A 24,137-nucleotide genomic window follows, 5' to 3' on the forward strand; every position below is an offset into this window, starting at 1 on the left:
TTTGAACTGTGGTACTGGAGAAGACTCTTGAGAGTCTCTTGGACAGCAAGGAGATCAAACCAGTCAGTCCCAAGGGAAATCAACCCTGAATACTCATTGGAAGGACTGATGCTCAGGCTGAAGCGCCAATACTTTTGGCCACCTGATGTGAACAGCAGACTCATTGGAAAAGACCTTGATGTTGGAAAAGATTGAAGGTGAAAGGAGAAGAGGGCAGCAGAGGATGAGATACTTGGATAGCAACACTGATTCAATGAACATGAACATGTGCAAATTCTGGGAGATGGGGAGGAACAGGGAGGCCTGGTATGCTGCAATCTATGGGGTTGCAAAGAGTTGGATGCAACTTAGCAACTGAACAACAACAAAAGGTCAGTGGACAGACCAGCCTCAGAAACACCTACTTTCCTGAGAGAGAGACAGCATGGCCTGCAGCCAACTCACAGCTGGCCAAAAGCGAGGCATGTCACAGCAGGGTGGCCCCTCCTGTGTCTGACCTGGAACCAGTAACAGATGCTTCCTGAAGGTTCTGACCATTTCTGCAGGGGTGTCTGAGGGAGCCACTGTGCCACTCACCTCTGACCTCCCATCTACCCTTTCCTGATGGAATGGTGCTGCAAATGAGACCCTTTAACTGGACAAGCTGTCTTGGACATGACAACCATATCCATCTGGTACTCATGCTGCAGGCCCGTGTGTCTGTGTATGTTTCGTGCATAGGTACTGGTGGTGTCTTCCATCTTGGCTGTCACATAAGTTAGCACACACACCGTCTGTGCATATTTGCGCTGAGGATGTCAGCATCCATGTCTGCACCTGTCCTGTGCCAGCAGCTTTGGGAGCTGCTGTGTGTGCGTGTGGCTGTGAGCATGCATGTGGGCTGCTGTCTGTGTGCCTTTGAGAAGGCATGGATCTGTTGGTTGCTGTGCGTGCTTGTGTGGGCATGTGTGTGAGGCTGTGCCCACACCTGTGGGGCCCCTGTGATCTGTCCTGGCATGCCGTCTGTCTGGGCGGGTCTGGGCCTGCTCTCCTACCCCCTAAGGTACCCGGGGTGAGCACAGGAAAATTGGAGGCTGAATGAAGGTGCCCCTGCACCTGTGGTCTCAGCCACCCACTGCTTTCTTCTGTATTTTCCAGCCTCACCTCTAGGTCTCTCTTCCTGGGGTTTTACCACATCTGGTACTCAATAAGTGATTGATTGGTGAAGGAATGGATGAAAAGGGGGCTTTGAGGGGGTGGTCTGGAGGGGAGGAAGGCGGGCACTCCAGAATGGGAGGGAGCGCCAGCTTTGGACCGGCCGGCCAGCGCCAGCCGGGCGATCAAGGCTGGCAGAGCCTGGGTCGGGGGCATCAGGGTCTGTGGGCCGCCCCCGCGCTCCCTGGGGACGTCTCGGGTCACCGTCTGCACCGCCGGCCGCGCCGCCCCGCGGGTTATTTATGACCCCCTCTCCCTCCCTGGCGGCGGCGGCGGCGGCGGCAGCGGCGGCGGCGGCGGGCGGCAGCAGCAGCCGAGGGCCCCGCGCGGGGGAACCTCGAGAAGCGATGGCGCCGCGGAGGCCGGCGGGCGGGGGCGGGGCCTCCTCGGGCCAGAGGAGGAGCTGCAGCCGCCGGCCCCACCTTCGCTCTCCGCGGGGTCGCCAAGCCTGAGGGCCAGGTGGCGATGATCCCAATGCCAGAATTCTGTCCCTCTGGCCTGACTCCAGTCTGAGAAGTGCAGAGGAACGTGCGGGCTCAGGCGCCATACGGACACAAGTACTTTTGGGAAGGCTATGACAGCCAGGGTGAGGATACCTGGTCCCCCAGAGGAAAGCTGCTCTGAGCCCCCGTATGCAGAAGGCTCTATTTCCCAAGAACAGGGGGAAATATGTGGGGGCGGGGGTGAACTGCCCTGGTCAGTCAAGACTCCAGAGGATCCCTGGAAGATGTCTCCTTGGGGTCAAGAGTGGCCCTAGGAGGAGGGGGTCCTGCAGGGAATTCTGGACCCAGTCACGGTGTTCTGGGGAGGGTCCTGTCCTCCAACGAAGGCTGGAGCCAGATGGCGGCATGGAGGTTAAGCTGGGTCCGGTAGGTCAGCCCCACACCTTGAGAGCTGGGCCCCTCCCTGGGGGTCCCCTGTGCCAGTCCTAACCACTGTGGGCACATGTGTGATGAAAGAGGCCAGGGTTGAGTGAAAGGTGGTCCTGGGAGGGCCCCTGCTCAGACTCAGGACGGAGCAGAGGCCGGGCCTAACAGCTGCCTGATATCTTCTCAGATCTAGAGATGAGCTTTCAGCCTCCCTTCCCCAGACCACAGCGTGAAGGTCAGGGGTTAAGAGGCCTGAGGCTCAGTGGACAGGTGCAGGCAAACATTAGAAGAGCTGGGCGGAGGCTGTCTTTTGGCAGCTGGGTCAGGGCTGTAGCCAAACAGGCTCATTGGACATGGCCTCTTGTCCAATGGCCATATTGAGCTATGACCACAGATTAACATGACAGCTCCCCGTGGGTCTTGGCGCTCAGATGAGGACAGCCTCCTGCATCCATTAGATACGGAGCATCACACCTGAGAACAAGACAGGCCACAGAGGCTGGGTGTGGGAGGAGCTCCATAGCTGTCACTCCTGAGGTCAGGTATGTGCAGGAGTCCAGGTTACAAAGAGAGCAATGGGCCCGAGGGTGGTGAAGTAAGGAGGGGTCACTCACATTCACATCTGTCTTGCCACCCTCCCCTTAAACCCCCACAGTCAAATATACGAGAAGTAAAGGAGTGGAAGTTCCCAGACACATTCCTGGTCTGAGCCCAGACCTCACTCCCCAGTTTGGTCTTGGGGCTGGCTGATACCTTAGCTGAGAATGAGGTGAGCAGTGTACATCAGCACGGGGTCCCCAACAGTCAGTCACATGCCCAGCTGGTGCTGACATCTGGTAGGAGGCCCTTTGGGAATAGGGGTGGAGTGTTCCCTCACTCCCAGTCCACCCTTGCAGAAGGTGCAAGCACTCCTATGATCCAGCTCACTACCCCCCCTCCCCCACTCCCGCCCCAGAGCCTGGTCAGGAAAATGCTCATATAGGAGCCCCACCAGGTACATCTCAGAGAGGCAGGGGCAGGGGTCTGAGAGCAGAGCTGGGAGCTGAGGCTACTTTCTAGCTTGTCCAAAATGGCACACCGGAGAAATACAAGGTCTCACCAAGTACTATCAAAGCCACAGAGTTTCTCAGTTTCTCTTCCTAATTATCCCACCGCGGGGCCACCATGCCAAACTGCAGGGAGGTATGGGTTGATCCCAGGGGACAACCCCCCTCATTCCAGGGCTAGACCGAGGCTGGAAGAAGAGGTGAACATGGATGCAGAGGTCCCTCGTTCTCAGACTCGCACGTGGCAAGTAACAGAAATATGCTCAAGTGCACAGTCGCACATTCAGCTGCCTCTCCTCCTCCCCACACACCCCACCTTCCACCCAGATTGCCTCTAGCCCCACTTCCTTGCCCCACCCCATACTGTTTGCTGTGGAGGCAGACAGCCTGGATTGAAACAACTGTGTGACACCAGGATAGTTACTTGGCCCTTTTGCATCTCGCCCTTCCTCATCTGTAAAATAAAAACTCTTAGGGTGTTAAAAAAAAAAAACAAACTCAGATGATCAGATGAACTAAGGCTTGTGAAGTGCATGGTTAAGGGGGGCAGTTATTGATAGAATTATCGTTGTTATTCACAGACCACAAACCTTCCCCAACACATTTTCCGCGACCACACACCACAAACCCACAGAGCGCACCCTGTAGACGCCGAGGAGACCACTCACGCCCTCCGCACTGATTCCTACCACCTACCCAGAGCTGCTGGCTCACACGCACCCTCCAGGAAAGCGGCAATTCCGATCCCAGATACGTTCTTTCGCAAGGAGCCAGCCCTCGCCCCACGTGGACTCCAGGACTCTGACTGGGGCGCCCAAACAGTGACTCCCTCAGCAGTGTCGCCGGCTGTGCGCGCCGCGACTCGCTGGCATCCTTCCCCCGCACCACCTCCCACCCGCCCCCCAAAAACACCTGTCTCCTCTCCTTCCGAACGAGAACGCCCAACCGGGAATAAGGCAGGAGGTGCAGCCAGGTCCCGTCGCCCCGATCTGAGCCCAGTCGGCCGTCACGCACCCCCTACTGGAGCCCGTGCCGCCCGCCCGCCGCGCCAGGGCCGTTTAAATGGGCCAAGTTGTGGCGGCGGCGGCGGCGCGAGTCTCCCAAGTCCCCGCCGGGCGGGCGCGCGCTGGAGTACGCGGGTGCGCGGCTGGGACGGTGGGGCGGGGCGGGGGCCTGGGACCCTCGGGCGGGGCGGGGCACGCGGCCGGAGGCTGCACAACTCCTCACTGCCCGGCTCGGCCCCGCGGGCGCAGCAGCGAGCCGGGCGCCGGGCCGCCCCAGGGGGCGCGGGCGCAGGTGGCCCAGCGCCCGGTGGAGCCCCAAGGCCCTGGAGCTGCGGCGCTGGGCAGGTCGATCGGGGATCGATAGAGCTCCGGCAGCACCATGTCTCGGGCGGCAGAGGCCCTGCCAGCCGGACGGGCAGCGGTCCGAGGTGGCCCGGCTGGGGCGCAGTAGCGGGGAGGGCGGGTGTGCAGCCAGGAGGCTCCAGAGCCCCGGCCCTCGAGACCCAACTCCAGCCCGGGCCGGAACAAGTTGCGCCGGCGGCGGAGGGCCAGGCTGCAGGAACACAGGCCCACCATGCCGGCGGTCAAGAAGGAGCTACCCGGCCGCGAAGACCTCGCTCTGGCTCTGGCCACCTTCCACCCGACCCTGGCAGCGTTGCCACTGCCGCCGCTGCCTGGCTACCTGGCGCCACTGCCCGCCGCGGCCGCCCTGCCCCCGGCCGCCTCGCTACCAGCCGCGACAGCGGGCTACGAGGCCCTGTTGGCCCCGCCGCTCCGTGCCCCTCGCGCCTACCTGAGCCTGCATGAGGCCGCCCCGCACCTCCACCTGCCTAGAGACCCTCTGGCCCTCGAGCGCTTTTCGGCCACTGCGGCCGCAGCACCGGATTTCCAGCCGCTGCTGGACAACGGCGAGCCCTGCATCGAGGTGGAGTGCGGCGCCAACCGCGCGCTGCTCTACGTGCGCAAACTCTGCCAGGGCAGCAAGGGTCCGTCCATCCGCCACCGCGGCGAGTGGCTCACACCCAACGAGTTCCAGTTCGTCAGCGGCCGCGAGACGGCCAAGGACTGGAAACGCAGCATTCGCCACAAAGGTGCGGCCGCCGTGGGGGCGCGGACCGCTCCGGTCCCTCCCCTCCGCTCCCTAAGGACCTGTGGGTCCGGATCCCCCTCGTCTGCCACCTGGGAGACTCCAGTTCTGCCTAGAGAGGGCGCTGCGACTCTGGGGCCGCCGCAGGGACACCCCCTTTCCCCAAGCACGGTCGCCTTGTTGGACCCGGGCTGAGCGCCCTCGGCCTCCGTGGTCCCCCGCCCCAGCGCTGGCCGCACGAGCCGGCGGCTCTTTCTGCCCGGAAGGTCTTTGCGGGATTCCTTTGCGGGCTCTGGGGAAGTTTAGGGGAACTCGGGAGAGCGGGCGGGAGGCCGACTCGGCAGGATACTCCCCTCCGGGGTCGAGGAGCCACGGGTTCTGGCGGGAGTGGAGGGGCACAAGTGAGGCCGGGTGCGGACGCGCGCCGGTCGAGAGAACGGCAAGGTGCATGGGTGGCGCAGGCAGGTGGGGGCTGCGGGGGCGCGCGTCGGGGCGGGAGCGCTCGCGGAGCAGAGTGGCGGCAGGGTTGGGAGCAGTCTCCAGGGCTCCCGCAGGAGTCTGGCTCCAAGGCCGCGACGTGTGGGCGCCAGAGCGGGCATGCGGAGGGAGAGGGCGTGAGCGCCAGGCGGGGGTGGGGGATAGTTAGAAAGTTAGGGACCCAGTCACGCTCGTCGACTCGGGCTCGTGGCTCCGCGGGGTCAAGCGCAGTCCCGGGTCCTGACCGCGCCGCTCACCTGCGCCGGGCCCGACCTCCACGGTCCAGCTCCGGATTCCCGCGGACCTGCTTGGAGAGGGTGGAGCGCGGGAGGAGGGGCGCGCGGAGGCGGGGGAGGAGGGGGAGAGACAGCCCTGCGTCAGGGGAGGGCGCTCGCCGGATCTTGAATTCCGAGCTCTGCAGATCCCCGCGACGTCTGCGAGGGTGGGGTGGGCGGCGAGGCCGGGTGTGGGTTCGGAAGTTGGACGGAGGCGGGTGTTCATACTCGTGGCGGGAGGGAACCCGGCCTTGCCTCTGGCAGCGCTCCGGAAGCATGCTTGCGTGCCCGGCCCCACCTGTGCCCGGCCCCGCTCCCTTACCGGTCCTGCCTCGGCTCTCCTCGCAGGGAAAAGTCTGAAGACGCTTATGTCCAAGGGGATTCTGCAGGTGCATCCTCCGATCTGCGACTGTCCCGGCTGTCGAATATCCTCCCCGGTGGTGAGATGTGGGAGAAAACCTGGGGCTTCAGGGTCTTGTTTCTCCGCTGCGGAGCTTGGCCTACGTTTTCTAGAATCAGTCCTAACCTCAACTCTGCCAGTGGGCAGGAGGGAGCTTTCAGGGGGCGAATAGAGGAGATGGCTTTGGTGGGGCTTTGGTATGCTGGGGCGTCAGACCCCGTCCCCCTTGATTCAGGGCAGGGTCCTGCCTATCCTGAAGCGTCTCTTTGGGAGCCCGGGAGCTGCTTCTCCTGAGGTCCTGGGGACAGCCCGTGGTGTGAAGGACCCCTCCCTGGACAGTGTCATCTGATCGGGGCCTGGGGACTTTGCCTTGTTACAGGAGTGTGTGTGGGGTGTGGGGGGAGCGCAGTTTCTCCATGTCAGCTGGCCCAGCCTGGGAGAGGAGCTGGTCCTAAGGGGACACTTGTTATAGGACGTGACAGTGTTGGTCAGCCTGGATGGACATTCTGGGGTGGCCACAAGCTTGGATGTGAGTGACCTGCATGTATGGATGCCCAGGGCTGGAGCCTTGTGGGACAAGGCCAGGGATGTCCAGGAGTGTCTGAGGATACAGCCTGGTCTGGAGAACAGTAGGTGCAGTGTGGGCCTTGGTGTCAAGAGAACTGCACCTGGAAGCTGGTGTGGGGCCTCCAACCCAGTGTAGAAGTCTGTTGAGCCCTCATTAGCCTGGGGGGTGGGGGATGGAGTGGGCAGAAGAGCTGGGGCCTGTGTCTGCCCCGAAGCACTGCCTTCCCCCTCACATGCCCTCCAGGCAGCAGTGGCTGGAGGCACCATCTGAAAATCTCGTCTTGAGAGGGACAGTCTGAGCTCCTGGGGGAGAGTCCATGAGGACCACAGCTCCTGGCACCACTCAGCAGCCCCCTCTGCCAGGAACGCCTGAAAGGACCCTGCAGGCGGCCTTCAGCTTGTTTACTTTGGACTGGTGGTAGGGCGGGGGCGGGGAAGTCTTGGATTCCTGGTGGGCCTTGGGAATGGGCAAGCCAGGAAGCTGCAGACAAACCTGTAAAGACACAGGTTGGGCAGGGGAAGGGGACACAGCTGAGCCTCCCCACTTGCCCACCCTACACACTGTCTGGCTCGAGCTCATTGTACTCACAGGCAAGCCTGCATGCAGAGCCCCCCAGACAGAGCACGTTCACAGGGAGCCTACCTTTGCCCAAAGCCACCAAACCTGCCTGGGGCAGGAAGCTGAACTCCTGCTCACTTCTTAGGCACCTGGTGCCAGATAGGACACCCTCCAGGCTGGTCTGGGGTCTCTGCTCAGGCCGGAGGAGCCCTGCCTCTCCCACCATCCCCTTCTGAAGGTCTCCCACAGGAGGGCGTGGGCAGGTGGCCTGAGCCCAGCGTCAGTCCCCTCTAAGACATGTCTTGACGGGAAGGCCAGGATGGGCCCATAGCTTAGGACTGCCCACCTGTCAGGGGCTCCCAGGTACAGACCTGGGCTCAGACCTGTGCCTGCCTCTCCAGAGCCTGGTCGCTCCCAGGCCATCCCTGTGCCTCTCCCTTAGGAAGGTTTCATGGACCCCCTTGTCTTTTCAGTTCCCACCTTTTTCACACAGGTTGTTTTCCACTACTGCCCGTGGCCAGGTCCACAGATACGTGCACACTTCACAGTCTCAGAATATGCGTGTGCTCACAGCACAGGCGTCGTGCCGCTGCCTCCATGCCCCACCCTTGCTGTCTGAGGAGCCAGTGCTCGGCTGGGACAGGGGCTTAGCACCCGATTCTTAAATCTGTGTGCTGAGCGGGGGTCAGCAGCTGAGGTCTCTGGTGTGTGTGGGAGGCAAATGTGTTCCTGTCCTTGATTCAGGTCAGGACTGCTCATCGGGGTCCCTCTTCCTTAACTCCCCACTACCAGAGCCATTCCAGGCCACTGTCCCTGGTATGGCCTTACCCAAGTGTCAGCCTTATTGCTCTGTTTCACTCTCCTTATCCTTGTCCCACAGATGAGAAGTAAAGGGAAGTGCACTGAAAACTTTTTCTTCAGAGAACAGTTTAGTTAAAGCAGAAAGGCAGGAGAGGAGGTCCTGGTACTTGGCCTACAGCAGGCTAGAGAAGGGCAGAGCTGAGGGGCTTTGCAGCCAAGCACACTCCAGACAGGCCAGAGCTGTTGAAAACCCTGCCCCCCAGAGCCTGGCCAGAAGAGGCTTGGGGCCCAGTCGGTCACCCCCTCCACCTCCCTGCCTCTCTGAAGGTCTGCTGTCACTGGTTTAGCTTGGAGCCAAGGCCAGGGTCTTAGAAGCACAGTGGGGGGGTGGGTGGGAAATCCCCTTTCGTCTCGCAGGCCTACCCCCAACTTTACTGCTCCCTCCACCCCACCTTCCCCAGTGCTGCCCACTCTCTCACTGGGTGTGTTGAAGAGAGGACCTTGGGACACCTCCTGGGGGGATTTGTGAGGGCAGGTGTGGCAGACTGTGGCTCCCTGACCCTTTCAGGGGCACTGCCCAAAGCTGGGACTGGGGTGGGCCATGTGTCTGGAGGTGAGGCTGGTCTGGATCTGAAGAGAACCTCTCCTCGGAGGATAGGGCTGTGGCGGCCGCACACAGCTGCCCTTCAGATCCAGGGGGACACTGTGTGGGGAGGGTCGAAAGCCCCCCTGGATACCTTCTTCCCCAAGCTCCTGTGTATGATGGGGACACATTGTCCTGGCAACAGGAGGGAGGAGTCCTAGAAGGCCTCAGTCACTGAAAAGATGAGAGAGAAGTAGATAATCCCAAGGTCCCTGCCACCATCCTGAACCAGAGTTATTAAATAAGAAAAAGCCTCCAGCCCACCAAAAAACGGGAGCTCTTCTTCCCTGGGGTGGCGGGACCTACAGATGCCAGTGGGTGCCATGCTGTGCAGGGCCCTGGGCAAAAGCTGCCAGCATGTTTGCAGAGTCTGGGCCCTTCTGTGGAGGCTGTGCTCCCTGCTCACACTGGGAGCAGGGGAAAGGTGCACCTCGTAGAAAAACTCTGATCTCCTAGTTCCTGACCAAGGGGATCAGTGCCCCCAGGGCGCATAGAACAAAGGGCCTTGGCTGCCAGATGACCTGTGAGCCAAAGGTCTGCAATTTACAAGGGGTCAGCCTCAGACTCCAGGCTTCAGACACCCCTGAGCTGGGCTTCATTTGGCACTAAGCATCGAAAGTGGGCTTAGCATGGGTAGGGGTTCACACAGAGTCTGAGTGGGATTGCCAGACAGACATGTATGCAGAGGTAACTGCGGGGTCAGGATACACAGCGTCCTGCGGGTGCTCGCAGCCCTTTAGGGGCTGGGAACGCCGGGTTGGTCCCCAGCAGGGGTCCACACACAGGCCAAGCACCTGTGAAGTGCCTGGGCCGAGTGTGGAGTCTGGACAGGGCAGTGCCCAGACGCTTACTCCTGAGCCCCCACCAGGGTGGAGTGGAAGGCAGTCTCTGGATGGGTTTGTGAAGGAAACCTTGCCTCCCTGCTCTTCTCCTGGCCTCTGGCCAGTTGTGAGTGTCCTGGAGGGCTGGAGGCCCCTCTGCTGTAGGTGGGGGCGCCCAGGAGGCTGAGCAACATGGTTTGGCCTAACCTTTTTCTCCTCCCTCCCTGTCCAGAACCGGGGGCGGCTGGCAGACAAGAGGACGGTTGCCCTGCCCCCTGCCCAGATCCTGAAGAAGGAGCTGACCCCCAGCTTCTCAGCCAATGATGGCGACAGCGATGGGACTGGTCCGGCCTGTGCACAGCGTCTGGGCTTGAAGCAGGAGGACGGGCCGCGTGTCCATATCATGAAGAGAAGGTGCTTCAGGGTCTAGGGCGGGAGGGCACGCGGGCTTCGGTGGGGATGGGGTCTCCAGGCAGCTGAAGGCCAGGTCAGACCGAGAGGTGGTCTCCATGGACATTGACAGCTGTTGCACGTGAAACAAAGCCTGGACTCCCAGGGACATGCCTCAGGACCACTGTGAACCTGCCTTGCCCCCACCTGGGGGCCGAGTGCCAGGCCAGAACTCAGTGGCATCATTGAGGAGCAAGCACCACCAATAGTCATGGCCAGAGCAGGCCAGGGAGGATCTGTATAGCCTGTGTAGGGAACGGCCAAGGAGGGCCAGAGCCGCGGGGTTGAGGAAGGAGAAAGGCTCTGGGAGGAGGGTCTCATTCCATCACAGCCAGGCAGGGAGGAGGGAGCTGCGTGGATCCTCATGGGAGCACCCCTGACACTCACACTCACTCTCTTTGGACTGACCACTCCCTTGGCTCCTTTCTGTCTCCCCCAGGCTTGGGGCCACTGTTCCTGACCTCCTCTTTTCTCCCTTCCATCCTGGCAGAAGCCTCTCCCTCTGCCCACTCACCTCTTTTTCCATCCATCCATCCATCTGTCCATCCATTGTTGTCTGTCGAGCATGTCATATGTATCCCCAGAATTTCCAGGCCTTTTTCCTGCTCAGTCTTAACATATTCCAATTTCTCCCACCCTAACCCTCTTGGACACCAGAGAACCCCCCTCCTAGTCCCCACTCCCACCTGTGGGCCTGCACCGCGTGGGCCTGCCACCACCCTCCCTCAGCCTGCGGGTCTTCTCAGGGGCACTGCTGTGGGTGAGAGGGTGGGCACAGCACAGAGCTGTTTCCTTGCTTGACCCTTCCTGCCTCTGCTGTGTGACTGTCACTTTCAGGAGGCAGCTTGGCAGCAGCTGGGACCCAGGGGCCACCATTGGGGCACTGGTGGTGGCCGTGGGGTTCATTCCATGACCTGGTTCCCAGCACCCCCGGAGCAGCTCTAGCAACTAGGAATTTGAGTTCAGTCACACAAGTGGCACATGCAGAGGAAGTCAGGGCCCCCACCCCTGCACAAGTGGGGGCTCTGCTGGCTCCACCACAACAAGAGGCAGAGGCGTGGGACCTCAGTTCCGTCCATCCCAATTCCTTGTCTGCCGAGCCCTGGAGCAGTCGCCTGCCCTGTGGGTCTGTCCCGGCCAGCTGGTACCAGAAGATGCTAGAGGCGGTTCTGAGCCAGCCCAGTTTCCTTGAGGCTGGCACTCCAGGGCAGACATAGGGCATGCCACATACATGCTCTGCTGTCCACAAGCTGAGTCCTGGAGGCCACATTGACCCTCTGCTTCTCTCCTTGCAGAGTCCATACCCACTGGGACGTGAACATCTCCTTCCGAGAGACGTCCTGCAGGTAGGGCCGGGCCTGGGCCAGGCTTCCCTTACATGGTGTGCATGGGCAGCACATGTCGCTCCATGTCCTCTGGTTCTGACTCTAAATCCCTCCAGCCTTCCTCCCCTCCTCCTCTCCTGGTCCATGGTCTATTGACTTGTGCCTGAACTCTGATAGCAGCACAGATATGGGTTCTGGGCCCAGCCCTATTTGAGCCCATCTGCCCAAAGATAAGGCCATGCCTGCCCCCTCCCACACTCCCAGAGACCTAACAGCATGTGAGAATGGTGACATGTGAGTGGGGTCTTGAAGGATACATAGGAGCTCACCAGGGAAAGGGGGTGTCTCCAGAGACACGGAGGAATGAGGGAAGGGGATGTGAGAAGGGAGGAGGGGAAGCTGGCAGGCCTGGGTGCTAAAGGGCCTTAGATACTGGGCCTGTTGGGCATTTTCCTTCAGGCAATGGGGAGCTACTGCAAACTCTTGAGCAGAGAAGTGGTTGGCGTATGCTTGACAAGGTCCTGCTGTAGGCCCCATCCAGCAGGTTGGGGGTTTGCTCCAGTCCATAGAGGGGCTGTAAATTCAAGCCATAGTAAGGAGATAAAAATGGGAAGACCTAATGTGGAGGTTGGGTGTGTTGGGGAGACCCAAGTCCCTCATCTCAGAAAGGCAGGATGGAGCTCTGGCTCTGATGTCTGGTCAGTGGGATCAAGTCTTAGCCCCGGGTTTCCAGGGAGGGCACAGGACAGGCCCAGCCGAGCAGGCAGTGGGCATCCAGTGCCTTCGGGGCCCCTCTCGCAGCCTGGCTCTGTGCCAGATGTGTTATTATTTATACTTCTGAGAATGTCTAGGTCCTGGAGCCAAATTACAATGAAAACATCTTTAAACTTATTTCCACCTCATTTTGAAGTTGCCTGCTCAACTGATCATTTTTATGAACCGTCATGAATGTTGATGACATTTTATGAGCCTTTTACTTGGGAAGCTACATGAGAAATTTGTCAGTAAGGCCTGTAGGGGAATCCCAGGCTGCTCTTTCCCTGCCTGCAGCCCCCTGCTCACCCCAGCTGGCCGTGGGATGTGGGAGAGGGCCCAGGTGTTCAGACACAATAAGAGGCCAGGTCCCAGTGTGTGGCGGACCCTCAAAACAGCTGTGATGATTGTCTGGATTTTACCAGAGGGGAGATTGGGGGGTTAGCCAACAGGACTTACAGCCCATCTGCCCCCCACCTCGCCCTGCTATGGCACCCCGGAGTCTGGCCAGGGAGGGCTGAGCAAGCCCACAGCCCAGCTGCTTTACACACCCCCATCTCAGCTCTGCCTTTGTCTCTTCCTGGCTCCTTTTGGCCCCATCCATGTGTCTTTCTGTCTCCAGTCTGCTGTCTGTCCTTCAGGCTCTGTCCGTCTGTCTGTTTGCTGTTTCCATCCTTTCTGTTTATCCAGTAGTGCCTGTCCTTGTGTGTACATCTCCATCTGCCTGTCATCTGACCTCATCCATCAGTCTTCATCTGTCTGTCTGTCCCTCAGTCCCACTTATCTATGCATTCACCCCCACCCCTCTGTCTGCCTGAGTCTGCCATACCCACTTGCCCGGTTGGAGCTCCCCCTTAAGCCCCGTGCATTCAGGGCAGCAGGCAGAAGATGTGGGCCCTGCCTTCCTGAGGCCCCTGAGCTGGCCAGGAGATGGAAAAGGACTGGACAGTATACCAGGCACTGGAGGGGCTCCTCATGGGGAGAAAGAGTCTGATGGTTCACACATTAAAAAAAAATAATTTTATTTACTTATTTTTGGCTCTGCTGGGTCTTATGTATACAGGCTACTCTCTAGTTGTAGCACTCGGGCTTCTCAATGCAGTGGCTTCTGCTACAGAGCATGGGCTCTAGGGTGTGCAGGCTTTAGTAGTTGCCGCATGTGGGCTCAGCAGTTGTAGTTCCTGGGCTCCAGAGCACAGGCTTAGTAGTTATGGCACACGTTGCCCATAGCATGTGGGATCTTCCCAGACCAAGGATCAAACCTATGTCTCCTGCATTGGCAGGCAGATTCTTTACCACTGAGCCAACAGGGAAGCCCTCTTCATGGTTCTTTACATAAAACCCGGCATAATTTGTTCAGTGCACAACCGAGTGACCACACAGGTTTTCTGGGGCCAGGCCATGCTGTCTTGGAGCTCCTGGGGCAAGCCCCCAAGGCAGGAAGCAGAGGTTTGATGTGTGGGCTGTGTCTTGATTCCCACAAGGCATCACCTCCGTGGAGCTGCAGCACCACCCAAGTGTCTGAGTGACCAGCTGAGTTATTGGCCACAGTGGTGGTGAGCGCTGAGCCCCAGTCCCTGTGTAAGCACTCAGCTGAGGATTGACAGGAAACAAATGAACGGGCCTGACCCCACCTTAAGTCTCTGGGGGTTGGTCCACCTCCTGCAGGAGTCCTGGGGACGCCAAAAGGAGGTTCTTTCAAGGGAGAACTCTGTGGCCGCAGCAGTCCTGGCACTAGGCACCCCTACCCCTCCCTGATGCTGAGGACAGCACTTCTCTCTTCCACCCCCGCCCCCCGCATTGATGAGGATGATAGAGAGGATGAGAATTGCTGCCAATTAATCCCATAAAGTACTTACTCCCACCCCACCTGCCCTCTTATTTGCATGGCGGGGGGTGTGGGGGGAGGCTTCTCTTCTCCAGGGAGAGGGGTTGGGGGTGGGGAGAGAGCTTGCATCAGGGTCTCCCAGCGGCTCTAGAGCCCAGCCCTGGAGGCTTTGGTGCTGAAACTGATCTGCTTAGGGGCCAGCTCTGGATTAGCCTGCTCCGGCCACCCTGGCCAGAGCGGGGGTGGGGGGGGGGAACGCCTGGGGGTTATTTAATGAGGTTTAGGGTTGGTTCCCAGGTCACTTGGTGGAGGCCCAGCCAGGAGGCTGCTCCATTACAGGTGGGCTGGGGAACAAGGGTGCTGGGGAGGGATGTGCCACAGGGTGGGCTGGGGTCCCTCCCTGCTCCTCTTCTGTCCTGTCCCGACTTCCTGCCACTCCAACTACGTCTACAAGGAGGCAGGGGCCCTTCTCTGTGCTAACAGAGATGCTCTCAGAACCCCAAGGGCAAATGCTGCGGGGGCCATTCCCTCTCTCTTTTGTCTGGGGTTCTGTGATACAGGCAGTGAGCTGATTTAAAAGGAAGAGCAAAGAGAGAACGAAATTAAATTCCTGTTTATCCCAAGGTTCTTGATGGGGAGCCCTGGGAAGAGCGGAGTGTCCAGAGCACAGGCACACTGGTGACTGCTGTGTGCATCTGTGTCTGGGTGTGTCTGCAGGTCCGTGTGAGTGTGTGTGTGCATGCCCGTGAATGTCCCCGGATGGGGACACACCTCAATGGCTGCAGATTTTGGTCTCAACCTTGGTTTCTGTATTTGAAAAAGCTGAGTCCGTGGGTGGTTGGAAGTTTTAGTTGCAATAGCATGCACACAGGAGCAAGTGCTGGGTCCACGTGTCCTCTCTGGCATCCTTCTGATGGCCCTGGGGGGACCTGGCTGCCCCCCAGAGCAAGAAGCAAGGACAGTGGCAGTCTCTCTGGAGAGAGCAGAGTCTGGACGGGGCCAGCCCTGCACTCCACACGGACAACCCTCTCTGGGAGCAGCAGTGGGGTCTGAGGGCAAGGCTGCTGTGTTCAGCAGACACTTAGCAGGTCCTGGTGGTCCCAGGTGGGGCCTGCGTAGGTCAGGGTGAGACTCCAGCACCCACGAGGAGATGGAGATGCTCACAGGAATGGTGTGCACGAGGTGTTGTCACACTCAGTGTCCCCTGGACCATGCATGCTCACACTCAGGCTCAGCCAGGAGTCCCGAGGGGGTCTCACCTTCCCTGTCTTGCTTCGCTGCAGCCAGGACAGCGACCTTCCCACCCTCATATCCAGCGTGCATCGCAGCCGCCACCTCGTTATGCCTGAGCATCAGAGCCGCTGTGAATTCCAGAGAGGCAGTGTGGAAATAGGCCTGGGAGCCGCAGGTGAGGAGCCAGGGCAGCGCCGGGTGAAGCAGGGCTGCCAGGCTGCACAGAGCAGTGTGAGGACAGCCGCCTCACAGCCTCCCTGCGTCTCTGCTCAGCGGTTCTGAATGCCGCCACCCCCAGCAGCCTTGGCGGGCAGCCAGGGAGGCCAGCGGAGGAGGCGGGAGGTGGCGAAGCCGGCTGTCCCCCGGGGCTCCGTGTGATGGTAATTGTGTTAATCCCAGCCAGCCGGGCAGACAGGAGGCGGAGGCGGTGGCTCCACTGTGGCTGCTGCTGGGGTGGGCTTGGAGTGGCCAGAGGCCACAGCTACCCCCTGCTCTCAGGGGCAGATGGAGGCAGGACAGTGAGGGAGGGCAGGCCTCACGGAGGCACACACCTCGGCATGGCTCCTGGATGGGCAGGGGTGCGCTCTGCACACCCGGAGCCCAGAGCCAGGGCCCGTGGGAGAGAGGGGTCCACATCCTGAGAGAAGAGGGGCTGGGGCAGGAGGGTGGTCTCCCGGGGCTCTGTTCCTGTGGAGGGCTAGCTCCTGGAGGCAAAACGAGCTCGGAGGGAGGGGGCAGCTTGCTGAGCTTTGGCTGAAGGGGGCGCTGTGTGTCGAGAGGAGCTGGCAGGGGTCCCTTGCTGCCCTATGGACCAGGGCAGACCCAGGAAGTTCCCAGCAGTGGCTGCAGCTCTCAGGAAGGCTGGGCAGGGGGTGGTCCATCCTGGGACCCCTGAGTACCCCCATCAGGCCCTCCAGGTGTGCCGGTACCTGGGTAGTCCTCTTTTGGGGGTGGGGGGCTGCTGCTTCTGGAGCCGAGTTAGAGGCTCTGAGCAGGCGGCTGATAAAAATCTAATTGCCCCATCGATCGGGTGAGCCTCCAGAGTCCCACAGTGATTGAGATATTCGGAGCCGGCGGGCTCCCCTGCTGCCTGCACACAGGGAGACCTCCTCATGGTGCCTGGCCTGATTGTGCGTGTGTGCCCCGGGCCTGACCAAAGGCTAGGGCTTCCACTTACGCCCATGTGACATGTGTGTGTCAAAGTGCCCTCACTGTCTTCCTGCTGAGGTATAGGACCCATGTATGAGCATTTCACGGGTCACACATGATCTGTATGGAGTGCCATGTGTGTCCTGTGTCCGGGTCTCATCCAGGTCCTGCCCTCTTCTTGGGAATCTAGTCCTCATCAGCTTCCATGTCTTTCTGCCAGCCCCTGGGTGGAGGCCTTGGCCTGTCCTCACTTCCTCCTCCCCAGGAGCACGTGTCAGCCCTGTGTTCACCTGAGCAGGAGGGGTCAGGGAGGACCGGGCTCGTGGTGGGCCCTGCAGACATCTCCTTACTGTGTGTGTGTCTGTGAGTATATGCGGCCCTCGTCAGGGACTGGTGAGCCCCGGACCCCCGTGGCAGGACCTCTCTATGACCGTAGGCATGGGTCTCACTGTGGGCCCACCTGCCACCCCCTCCCAAGCACTTCTGCCAGGCAGAGAGGAGCCATCACCCCCCAAGAGAAAGGGGAGGGGGTCTTCCCACTGTGGAGAATGAGAACTGGATCGAAGGAAGTGGAAGCCCTGGGGTATTCGCTGGGTCCCCAAGGGGTATGTGCAGGGTCGGGTGCAGGCAGCAGATGTGGACCCAGCCCTCCCCAGGCTTGGCACAGCTGGACGCTGCAGCCCTGGTAGTGCTGCTGGCCGGAGGCTCTTTGCCTTCCTCAGGGGCTTTATGCTGGTTGAGCACCCCCTGCCCATCCTACCAGGTCACTAAGGTAGGATCCTTTGTCTGGGCAGTGGGGACCTCGTCCTCATCCCTCGCAGGGCAAGGTCTGGGGCTAGGCCACTGGGCCCAGGCCAGTGGCAGGAGGTGGCTGAGATCAATAAGTTATTAGCACCATTCTGTCAGCTGTAAAGTGGAGATTGATCGGCACTCCACTGCTGCACTTCCTCGCCTGATAAAAATGACAGATTAAGGGAATAAGAAAAAGGAATTAGGCTCTGGAGCTGACCGCAGGGATTCTCAGTAGCTCCCCTTGCTGAGGTGTCATAGTGTGCTTGGGTCACTGAGGGGGTGGCCCCTTCACCCAGATGGCCTCATGAGGAGGGAACGGGGCCAGGAGTGCAGGGTTTGGGCTGGAAGCTGACACAATTGCTGAGCTGTTCCACAGAGACCTCCCAGAACTTGGGCTCAGGAGGGAGCCTGGCATCAGGATGCCAGAGGCTGGGGTAGAGAAAGACTGACTCCAGGGGATCGGAAAGAGGACTTTAGGATAGGGGTGAGGCGGGCTCTGGGCCACATGAGGGGCTGTGCACAGTGGGTGATGGGGTGCCCTTGGGTGCTTAGCCCAGCTGGACAGGTAGTATCCTTGGGCTTTCTGGGGGCAATGACGGGTGTGGTCTGTGGGGGAGGAACCCAGGAAGAATGGATGGGGGCAGATGCACCTGACCTCCAGGGCCTGTGGCCTCTAGGAGGAGGTTGGGCTATCCTGGCATGGGACCCTGCACTGCTGGTAGTCAGTCACCCCTGCCCCAGGAGGAGAGGTTGGTAAGGTGCGGAGGAGGGCTCCTTACTCTGCAAAGGAGGCTCGTCTGGCAGGTGGGAGCAGCATGGTGCCTGTGGGGTCCTGAGTTGCTGCCTGAGGCCATAACCATGCATCTCCCATCACATCTACACACATGCAGCCCAGAGCTCAGGGTCTGGACTGTCCCACTCCCTCACTCTGACCCAACCCTGCTGGACTGGGCAAGGCTTGAACCTGGCCAGAACCCATAGGCACCCCTGAGTGATGAGAACTATGGTTCTGGGCTGAGCTGGAGCTGGGCCGGCACTGAGGCAGGTATTGAGGCTGGTATTGGGGTGGGCCGGAGTTGTTCCTGTCCTGGCCTTTACGAGCCCTGAACGCAGGATGGGGTTCACTCTGCCCTCTCCCAGGTGACCTGTTGGGCAAGAGGCTGGGTCGCTCCCCCCACACCAGCAGTGACTGCCCTTTGGAGAAGAAGAGCCGAAGCAAGTCTCCTCAAGGTATGGGCTTTACCCCGGGGGATGAGGGAACAGCCACTGGAGAGGGAGGGGGACAGTCTGGACCCTCTGCCGGGCATAGTCAGCCAGCAGCAGATTGTAAGAGGGGAGCCCCTGCTTCTCTCCCTCAGCAGTGTCTAAAGGAGAAGCCCCTTCTCCTGTGTTTGCCCAACCCAGAGACTCTGTTGCTTCCGGAACTAGGGCCCAGCATGGCCCCTGAGGATCATTACCGCCGGCTGGTGTCTGCCCTGAGTGAGGCCAGTACCTTTGAGGACCCTCAGCGTCTCTACCACCTGGGCCTCCCCAGCCATGGTATGTAGCCCCTCCCCACGGCAACATGAGTGTCCACAATGTGCTTTGGACTCGACCTGTCCCGTTAGGTCTCTGCTCACTCTGAAAAGAGTGGCTACTGACACCAAGACTGGGGTTGGATGCAGGTCTTTTGGCTCCTCAAACCTTGAAAGCCCTTGTAGGTGGACAGTGCGGCCCACCTCTTCCTCCCTGTGCCCAATACAGTGGCCTGTTTGAGTAGATCTGGTAGGGAGGGCAGTCCCTCACCAATAAGTCTCCTGAAGGCTCTCCCAGCAGGGCCTCAAATGGCCACTGCCCACTGCCGTTTCACAGAGGAGGAAGCTGCTTGGGGGAGCTGAAGGGAGAGTGGGAGGTGGGGGTTTCACCAGGCCTACCCATCCCTGCCCAGCACATGCAGGTCCTTGTGGGCCCCCGCCCACCCCTGCCCCCATCTGAATGGTGTGGCCTGGATACTGTAGTCCTTCCTGACTCCAGCTGCAGTCAGGGCAGAGTCTGTGAGAGTGCCAGACCCATTCTCCAGAGGGTGGGGCCAGGAGCAGAAAGTCCACGTGGGTGTCTGTGCAGAAGCAGGATGGACAACAGTTCAGGTTTGGTGGCCCAGCTTTCACTGGTGCTCAGGAGGAGCTCCAGCCAGAAGCACCGCTCCCAGACCGGACACCTGGAAGTCCCCCTACCACCACAGGCGCACAGTCTGGCACCCTGTCCAGCTGCACCCTAACCTTGCAGACCCCAGCCCAGGGGGAGTAGCTGGCCTTTCCTGGCTGGAGCTGGGTGAGGGGTACTTGCTGGGAAAGGGGGCTGGATTTCCTCTCCTTACACAGGCACTGTCCCCCAGGGCAGTCAGGCACCGAGAGCCTGAATAATTCACCAAATGTTAATAATTTAAAAATCTTCCTTTTTAATTGCTTTCCCTGCCCTGCCTGGGGCCGGCTCCGCTGGCTGTGCGGGGGAGGGGCGCCGGCCGCCAGGAGCGGCGCGGAGCCGGGCTGTCAATCAGGCCTTCGCCTGCCGCCCCCGCCGGGAGCCGACGGTAAATAACCGAGGCCGCGGGCGGGCGGGGGCGCAGGGCCCTGCCGAGATCGATGCGGGCGGCCGCGCCGGCTGGGCTCTGCGGGCTGGCACCCAGCCCGGGGCAGGACCCACCTCCGCTTTTCGGGTAATTAATTTATAAACGGGCGGTGGCAGCGGAGCCGGCACGGTGGGGGGCTGCGGGGCGGGGTGGGGAACTCTGAAGTCTGGGCCTGAGCAGGACAGAGGGCTGGGGGTGGAGAGCAGAGTGCCTAGACTGCGCAGTGAGCCCAGGTGTTACCTAGGAGAGGGCTGGGGACCTGCCCCCGTTCCTGGACTCCAGCTCCGCTGCCCCCACACTCTAGCCTTTGCGTGACCCATCCCCTCACGGGCCCTGCAGTTTGGCTCTTGGCAGTGTCAGTTCTTGTCGAAGTCAAGGTTCCTGAACTACCAGCCTTCCCTGTCCCGGCCTTTCCCTTTCTCCATCCCAACCACGTTTTGGTTCCTAACATCTTCACATCCCTTATAAATGCTCACCTGACCCCCCTCCCAAGATCAGTCGGTGCAGGCAGGCACCTTGCCGAGAGATGTCTGGTGCCTGCCCTGCCCTGCGGCCTTCTGTTCATCTTTCTGGCCCGGTGACCAACCAGCAGGATCTGGGAGAATAAGCTCCTAGTCTGTGTCCTTGGCCAATGTCCTATGCTCAACAGGGTGAAGGACATGGGAGCCTGGTGGGGGCTGGCCTCTGGGTCACTGCTGGTGCCTACCCTCCCCAGATCTCCTGAGGGTCCGACAGGAGGTGGCAGCAGCAGCTGCGAGGAGCCCCAGTGGCCTGGAAGTCCACCTACCCTCATCCACGGCAGGTCAGCGTCGGAAGCAGAGCCTGGCTCAGCACAGAGACAGCACCGGCCCAGCTGGCGCCCCGTCCTTCTCAGAGAGGTATCAGGGTGCCTGCATTTCAGAGAGGCCCCTACATTTCCTGTGCTGGCTTCTGGGCTAGAGAGCTGCAGGTGGCAGACCCATCAGCTGGTGCCTGTAGGTCAAGTCCACAGCCCACATCTCCCCATCCCAGCCGCACAGCCACCGGGTCCTCAGTGGACCTGGCACTGTGCTCGGGCCTAGGTTGGCGGCCTGCTCTGCAGCAGCAACGTAATGCCTCCCGAGTCGGGCAGAGGCCCAGGGGAACATTCGTGGGATGGACTGTGGGGATGACCGCTCCTCTGGGTGGGGTGTCTTTCTGTTGAGCAGCTGTGGGGCTGAATCCAGGAGCCCCTGAGACAGCTGAGGGCTTTGTTTCCCCAACAGGGAGGTGAGGGGGCTTGAGGCAGATGAAGGGGAGCAGCAGGAGGTCTGGCAGCCCCGAGGTCGAGGTCGGGAGAGGGCTAAGAAAGGGAGAACCCCTCAGCAGCACCGACTCCGACACTGGAGCTGCGGGTTGCACGGAAGAGCCCCCAGGCTTGTAGGGGCCGGGAGACTCCAGGCAGGGGCGGGGGCTGGAGGAGTTTGACTGCTCCCCGCCCCTCCCGCCGGGAGACCCCCCTGCACGCGGGCGGTGTTCGCGGCAGCCGCCGCCTCCCCGACCATGGTTAATTGCGCCCGGTCTGCACAGGGTTGGCTGGGCTGGGCGGGGGCCGGGGCGGTAAAAGGGGGGCCAGGGGCTCCCGCGCGGTAATTACCGCCACAGTCGCCGCCGCCCGCCGGGCCAGCGCCTCCGCGCCGCCGCCGAGATTAATTGGCGCCGCCAGCGGGGGCAGGGACGACCGGAGCCGCGGCGGGCGCACATCGACCGCCCGCGGGGCCGGCAATTAGCAGAGGCGGCCAGAGCGGGGGCCGCGGGGGCTGGGGCGGCAGTTCCGGGAAGGAGGGGGCCCGGGCCTGCGGCCCGCGCGGCCCAGCAGTCCACAGGGAGCTTTCGCCCTGCCGCCCACAGGGAGCTGTCGCAACCGCCCCCCTTGCTGTCGCCCCAGAATGCCCCACACATCGCTCTGGGCCCCCACCTCAGGCCCCCCTTTTTGGGGGTGCCCTCGGCCCTGTGCCAGACCCCAGGTGAGCAGTAGGCGGGTGTGCGACTCCGTCCCCCGGGCGCGGGGAGGGGCTGTTGGTGCGGGGCCATCGGGTATGTCTGTTACCGAACCGGTGTCCATCAGTGCTCCCGGCGAACCCACCCGTGCCCTTATTGAAGCCAAGGACAGACCAGGGCGGGCTTGGGTGGCCCTGGACCACTCGGCCACCCGGCCTCGTGGTCTGTCCCCTTCCCCCCAGGTTACGGCTTCCTGCCCCCTGCCCAGGCGGAGATGTTCGCCCGGCAGCAGGAGCTCCTGCGGAAGCAGAATCTGGCCCGGTAGGTGCTTTGGCGAGGGTGTGGATTGGGGGGGGCGGAAGTGGCTCTGCGGAGCTGCCTGACCTCCTGCGGGCTGTCCCCACCGCCAGGCTGGAGATGTCAGCAGAGCTCTTGCGCCAGAAGGAGCTGGAGAGTGCCCACCGGCCGCAACTGCTGGCGCCCGAGGCCACCCTGCGCCCGCCGGACGGTGCCGAGGAGCTGCAACGGCGCGGGGCCATGCTGGTGCTGAGACACAGCTCCGCGCCGCTTCTGGCCCTGCCTCCCCAGGGCCCCCCAGGCCCCGGGCCCCCAACCCCACCCCGAGAGCCTGCCCGCCGAGCTACTCGGAAAGGGGGCCCCAGCCCTGCCTCAGGACGGCCCAGTGAGTCCAAGGAGACAACAGGGGCTGGACTCTGGGCACCAGACGGTTCTGAAGATGAACCCCCCAAGGACTCAGACGGCGAGGACTCCGAGATGGTGGCTACTGGAGGCCAGGCCCCCCACCCAGGCCAAGCCCCACCTGGAGGGGCCAGCTCTGAGGGGAAGGGTCTTCTCTCAGGGTCCATGCTGCCCCCTCCACTGCCCCTGGGCTTACCCTACACTGTCAGCCCCTTCTTCCACACAGGTGGGCACCCCCCACCCCCATGCCTTCAGATCTTTCCATGGGGTGAAAGGAGACCCAGTCCCCCTTTGTCCCACCCAGGGTCTCAGGGAGGGTCTTCATGGGGAGAAAAGTTCCTTTCAGTAGTTAAATCCAACATTTCTGAATAATTAGGGCGAGCAAAGGTCAGCAGACGGGGTGGGGTCATAGAAAAGAGCTGGCCAGAGTCCTAGTAACACCCTCCTCCCCAATTCAGGCACCATGGGGGGCCTCTTCATGGATGGGGAGGAGGCCACAGCTCCCGAGGATATCAGCAAGTGGACAGTGGACGACGTCTGCAGCTTTGTGGGGGGCCTGTCTGGCTGTGGAGAATACGCACCGGTGAGGGGGCACCTGCCCAGGATGGTTCTGAGCCCCCCACTCCCCTGCTGTGCTTCCCACCCCAGACTTCTCAAAGACCTGGGGAGGGAGGTGCTGGTGAATGCCCCCCCTCCCCGTGTCAGTGCTTCTGCCTCCAGCATGGGCACACGCCCAACAGAGAGTTTGCTTTTCTTCTGACATTTTCCCCGAGTTGCACCACCAGGTTCTCTTGGTTCTGCTTTCTCTGGAGAGCCAAGGCCACCCTAGGACACAGAGCCCCCGCACTCAGGCTCTGATACCGCCCCCGCCGCCAGGTTTTCAGAGAACAGGGGATTGATGGGGAGACCTTGCCCCTGCTGACAGAAGAACACCTCCTGACCACCATGGGGCTGAAGCTGGGGCCTGCTCTCAAGATCCGGGCCCAGGTGAGCACCTGAAGGGGACAGTGGTCTCCACAGACAGCCGAGGGGCAGCACGGAAGTTCTGCGTGTGGCTGCACACCAGCAGCCTCACAGGCCCCATCGGGCTGTCTCTCCACAGGTGGCCAAGCGCCTGGGCCGCGTCTTCTACATGGCCAGCTTCCCCGTGGCTCTGCCACTGCAGCCACCGACGGTGCGGGCTCCTGAGCGGGAGCTCAGCTCAGGGGAGCAGCCCCTGTCCCCAGCATTGGCCCCCTCCCCCTTTGGGGGGGTGCACCCCACAGCCAGCCGCACCTCACCGAAGCAAGAGAATGGAACCATGACTCTGCTCCCAGGGCCTGCAGACCCCTCCCAGCCTCTATGCTGAGCTGGTGTCAGACGCAGGCCTTCAGTGCCAGCTGCTCCCAGGCAAAGGCCACTCCGCCCACAGCTTATCCCTTTTGTTTTGGATGCAAAACAATTTTAAACACATGACATTCAGTTTCCACAGACTCTGGGGGTGACTGCAGAGCCTGTGGCAGACCCTGGGGGTCGGTACTCTGCATCCCAGGAGCTGCAAATAAGCCAGAGACCAAGGAGCCACAGAGGCATGTGGCGCTGGCCCTACCGCATGGCTG

At 61.2% G+C, this 24,137-nt stretch overlaps 1 protein-coding gene across 1 annotated transcript; it reads left to right on the forward strand.

The window, feature by feature from the left end:
• Positions 1 to 4,294: 4,294 nt before the first annotated feature.
• On the forward strand, positions 4,295 to 24,102 carry SAMD11 (sterile alpha motif domain containing 11). The gene is made up of 14 exons (XM_055419296.2): positions 4,295 to 5,204; positions 6,301 to 6,392; positions 9,976 to 10,157; positions 11,489 to 11,539; positions 15,383 to 15,507; positions 18,414 to 18,503; positions 18,678 to 18,812; positions 20,597 to 20,759; positions 21,751 to 21,866; positions 22,083 to 22,161; positions 22,251 to 22,765; positions 22,998 to 23,122; positions 23,416 to 23,526; positions 23,642 to 24,102. Exons 1-14 carry the CDS (start codon positions 4,688 to 4,690, stop codon positions 23,885 to 23,887), a joined length of 2,547 nt encoding a protein of 848 aa, XP_055275271.2. The 5' UTR covers positions 4,295 to 4,687; the 3' UTR covers positions 23,888 to 24,102.
• The last annotated feature ends 35 nt before the right edge of the window (positions 24,103 to 24,137 follow it).

This window comes from Moschus berezovskii, chromosome 17 (genome assembly GCF_049115385.1).
Source record: "Moschus berezovskii isolate FMDL1 chromosome 17, NW_MosBer_1.0, whole genome shotgun sequence".
NCBI lineage: Eukaryota > Metazoa > Chordata > Mammalia > Artiodactyla > Moschidae > Moschus > Moschus berezovskii.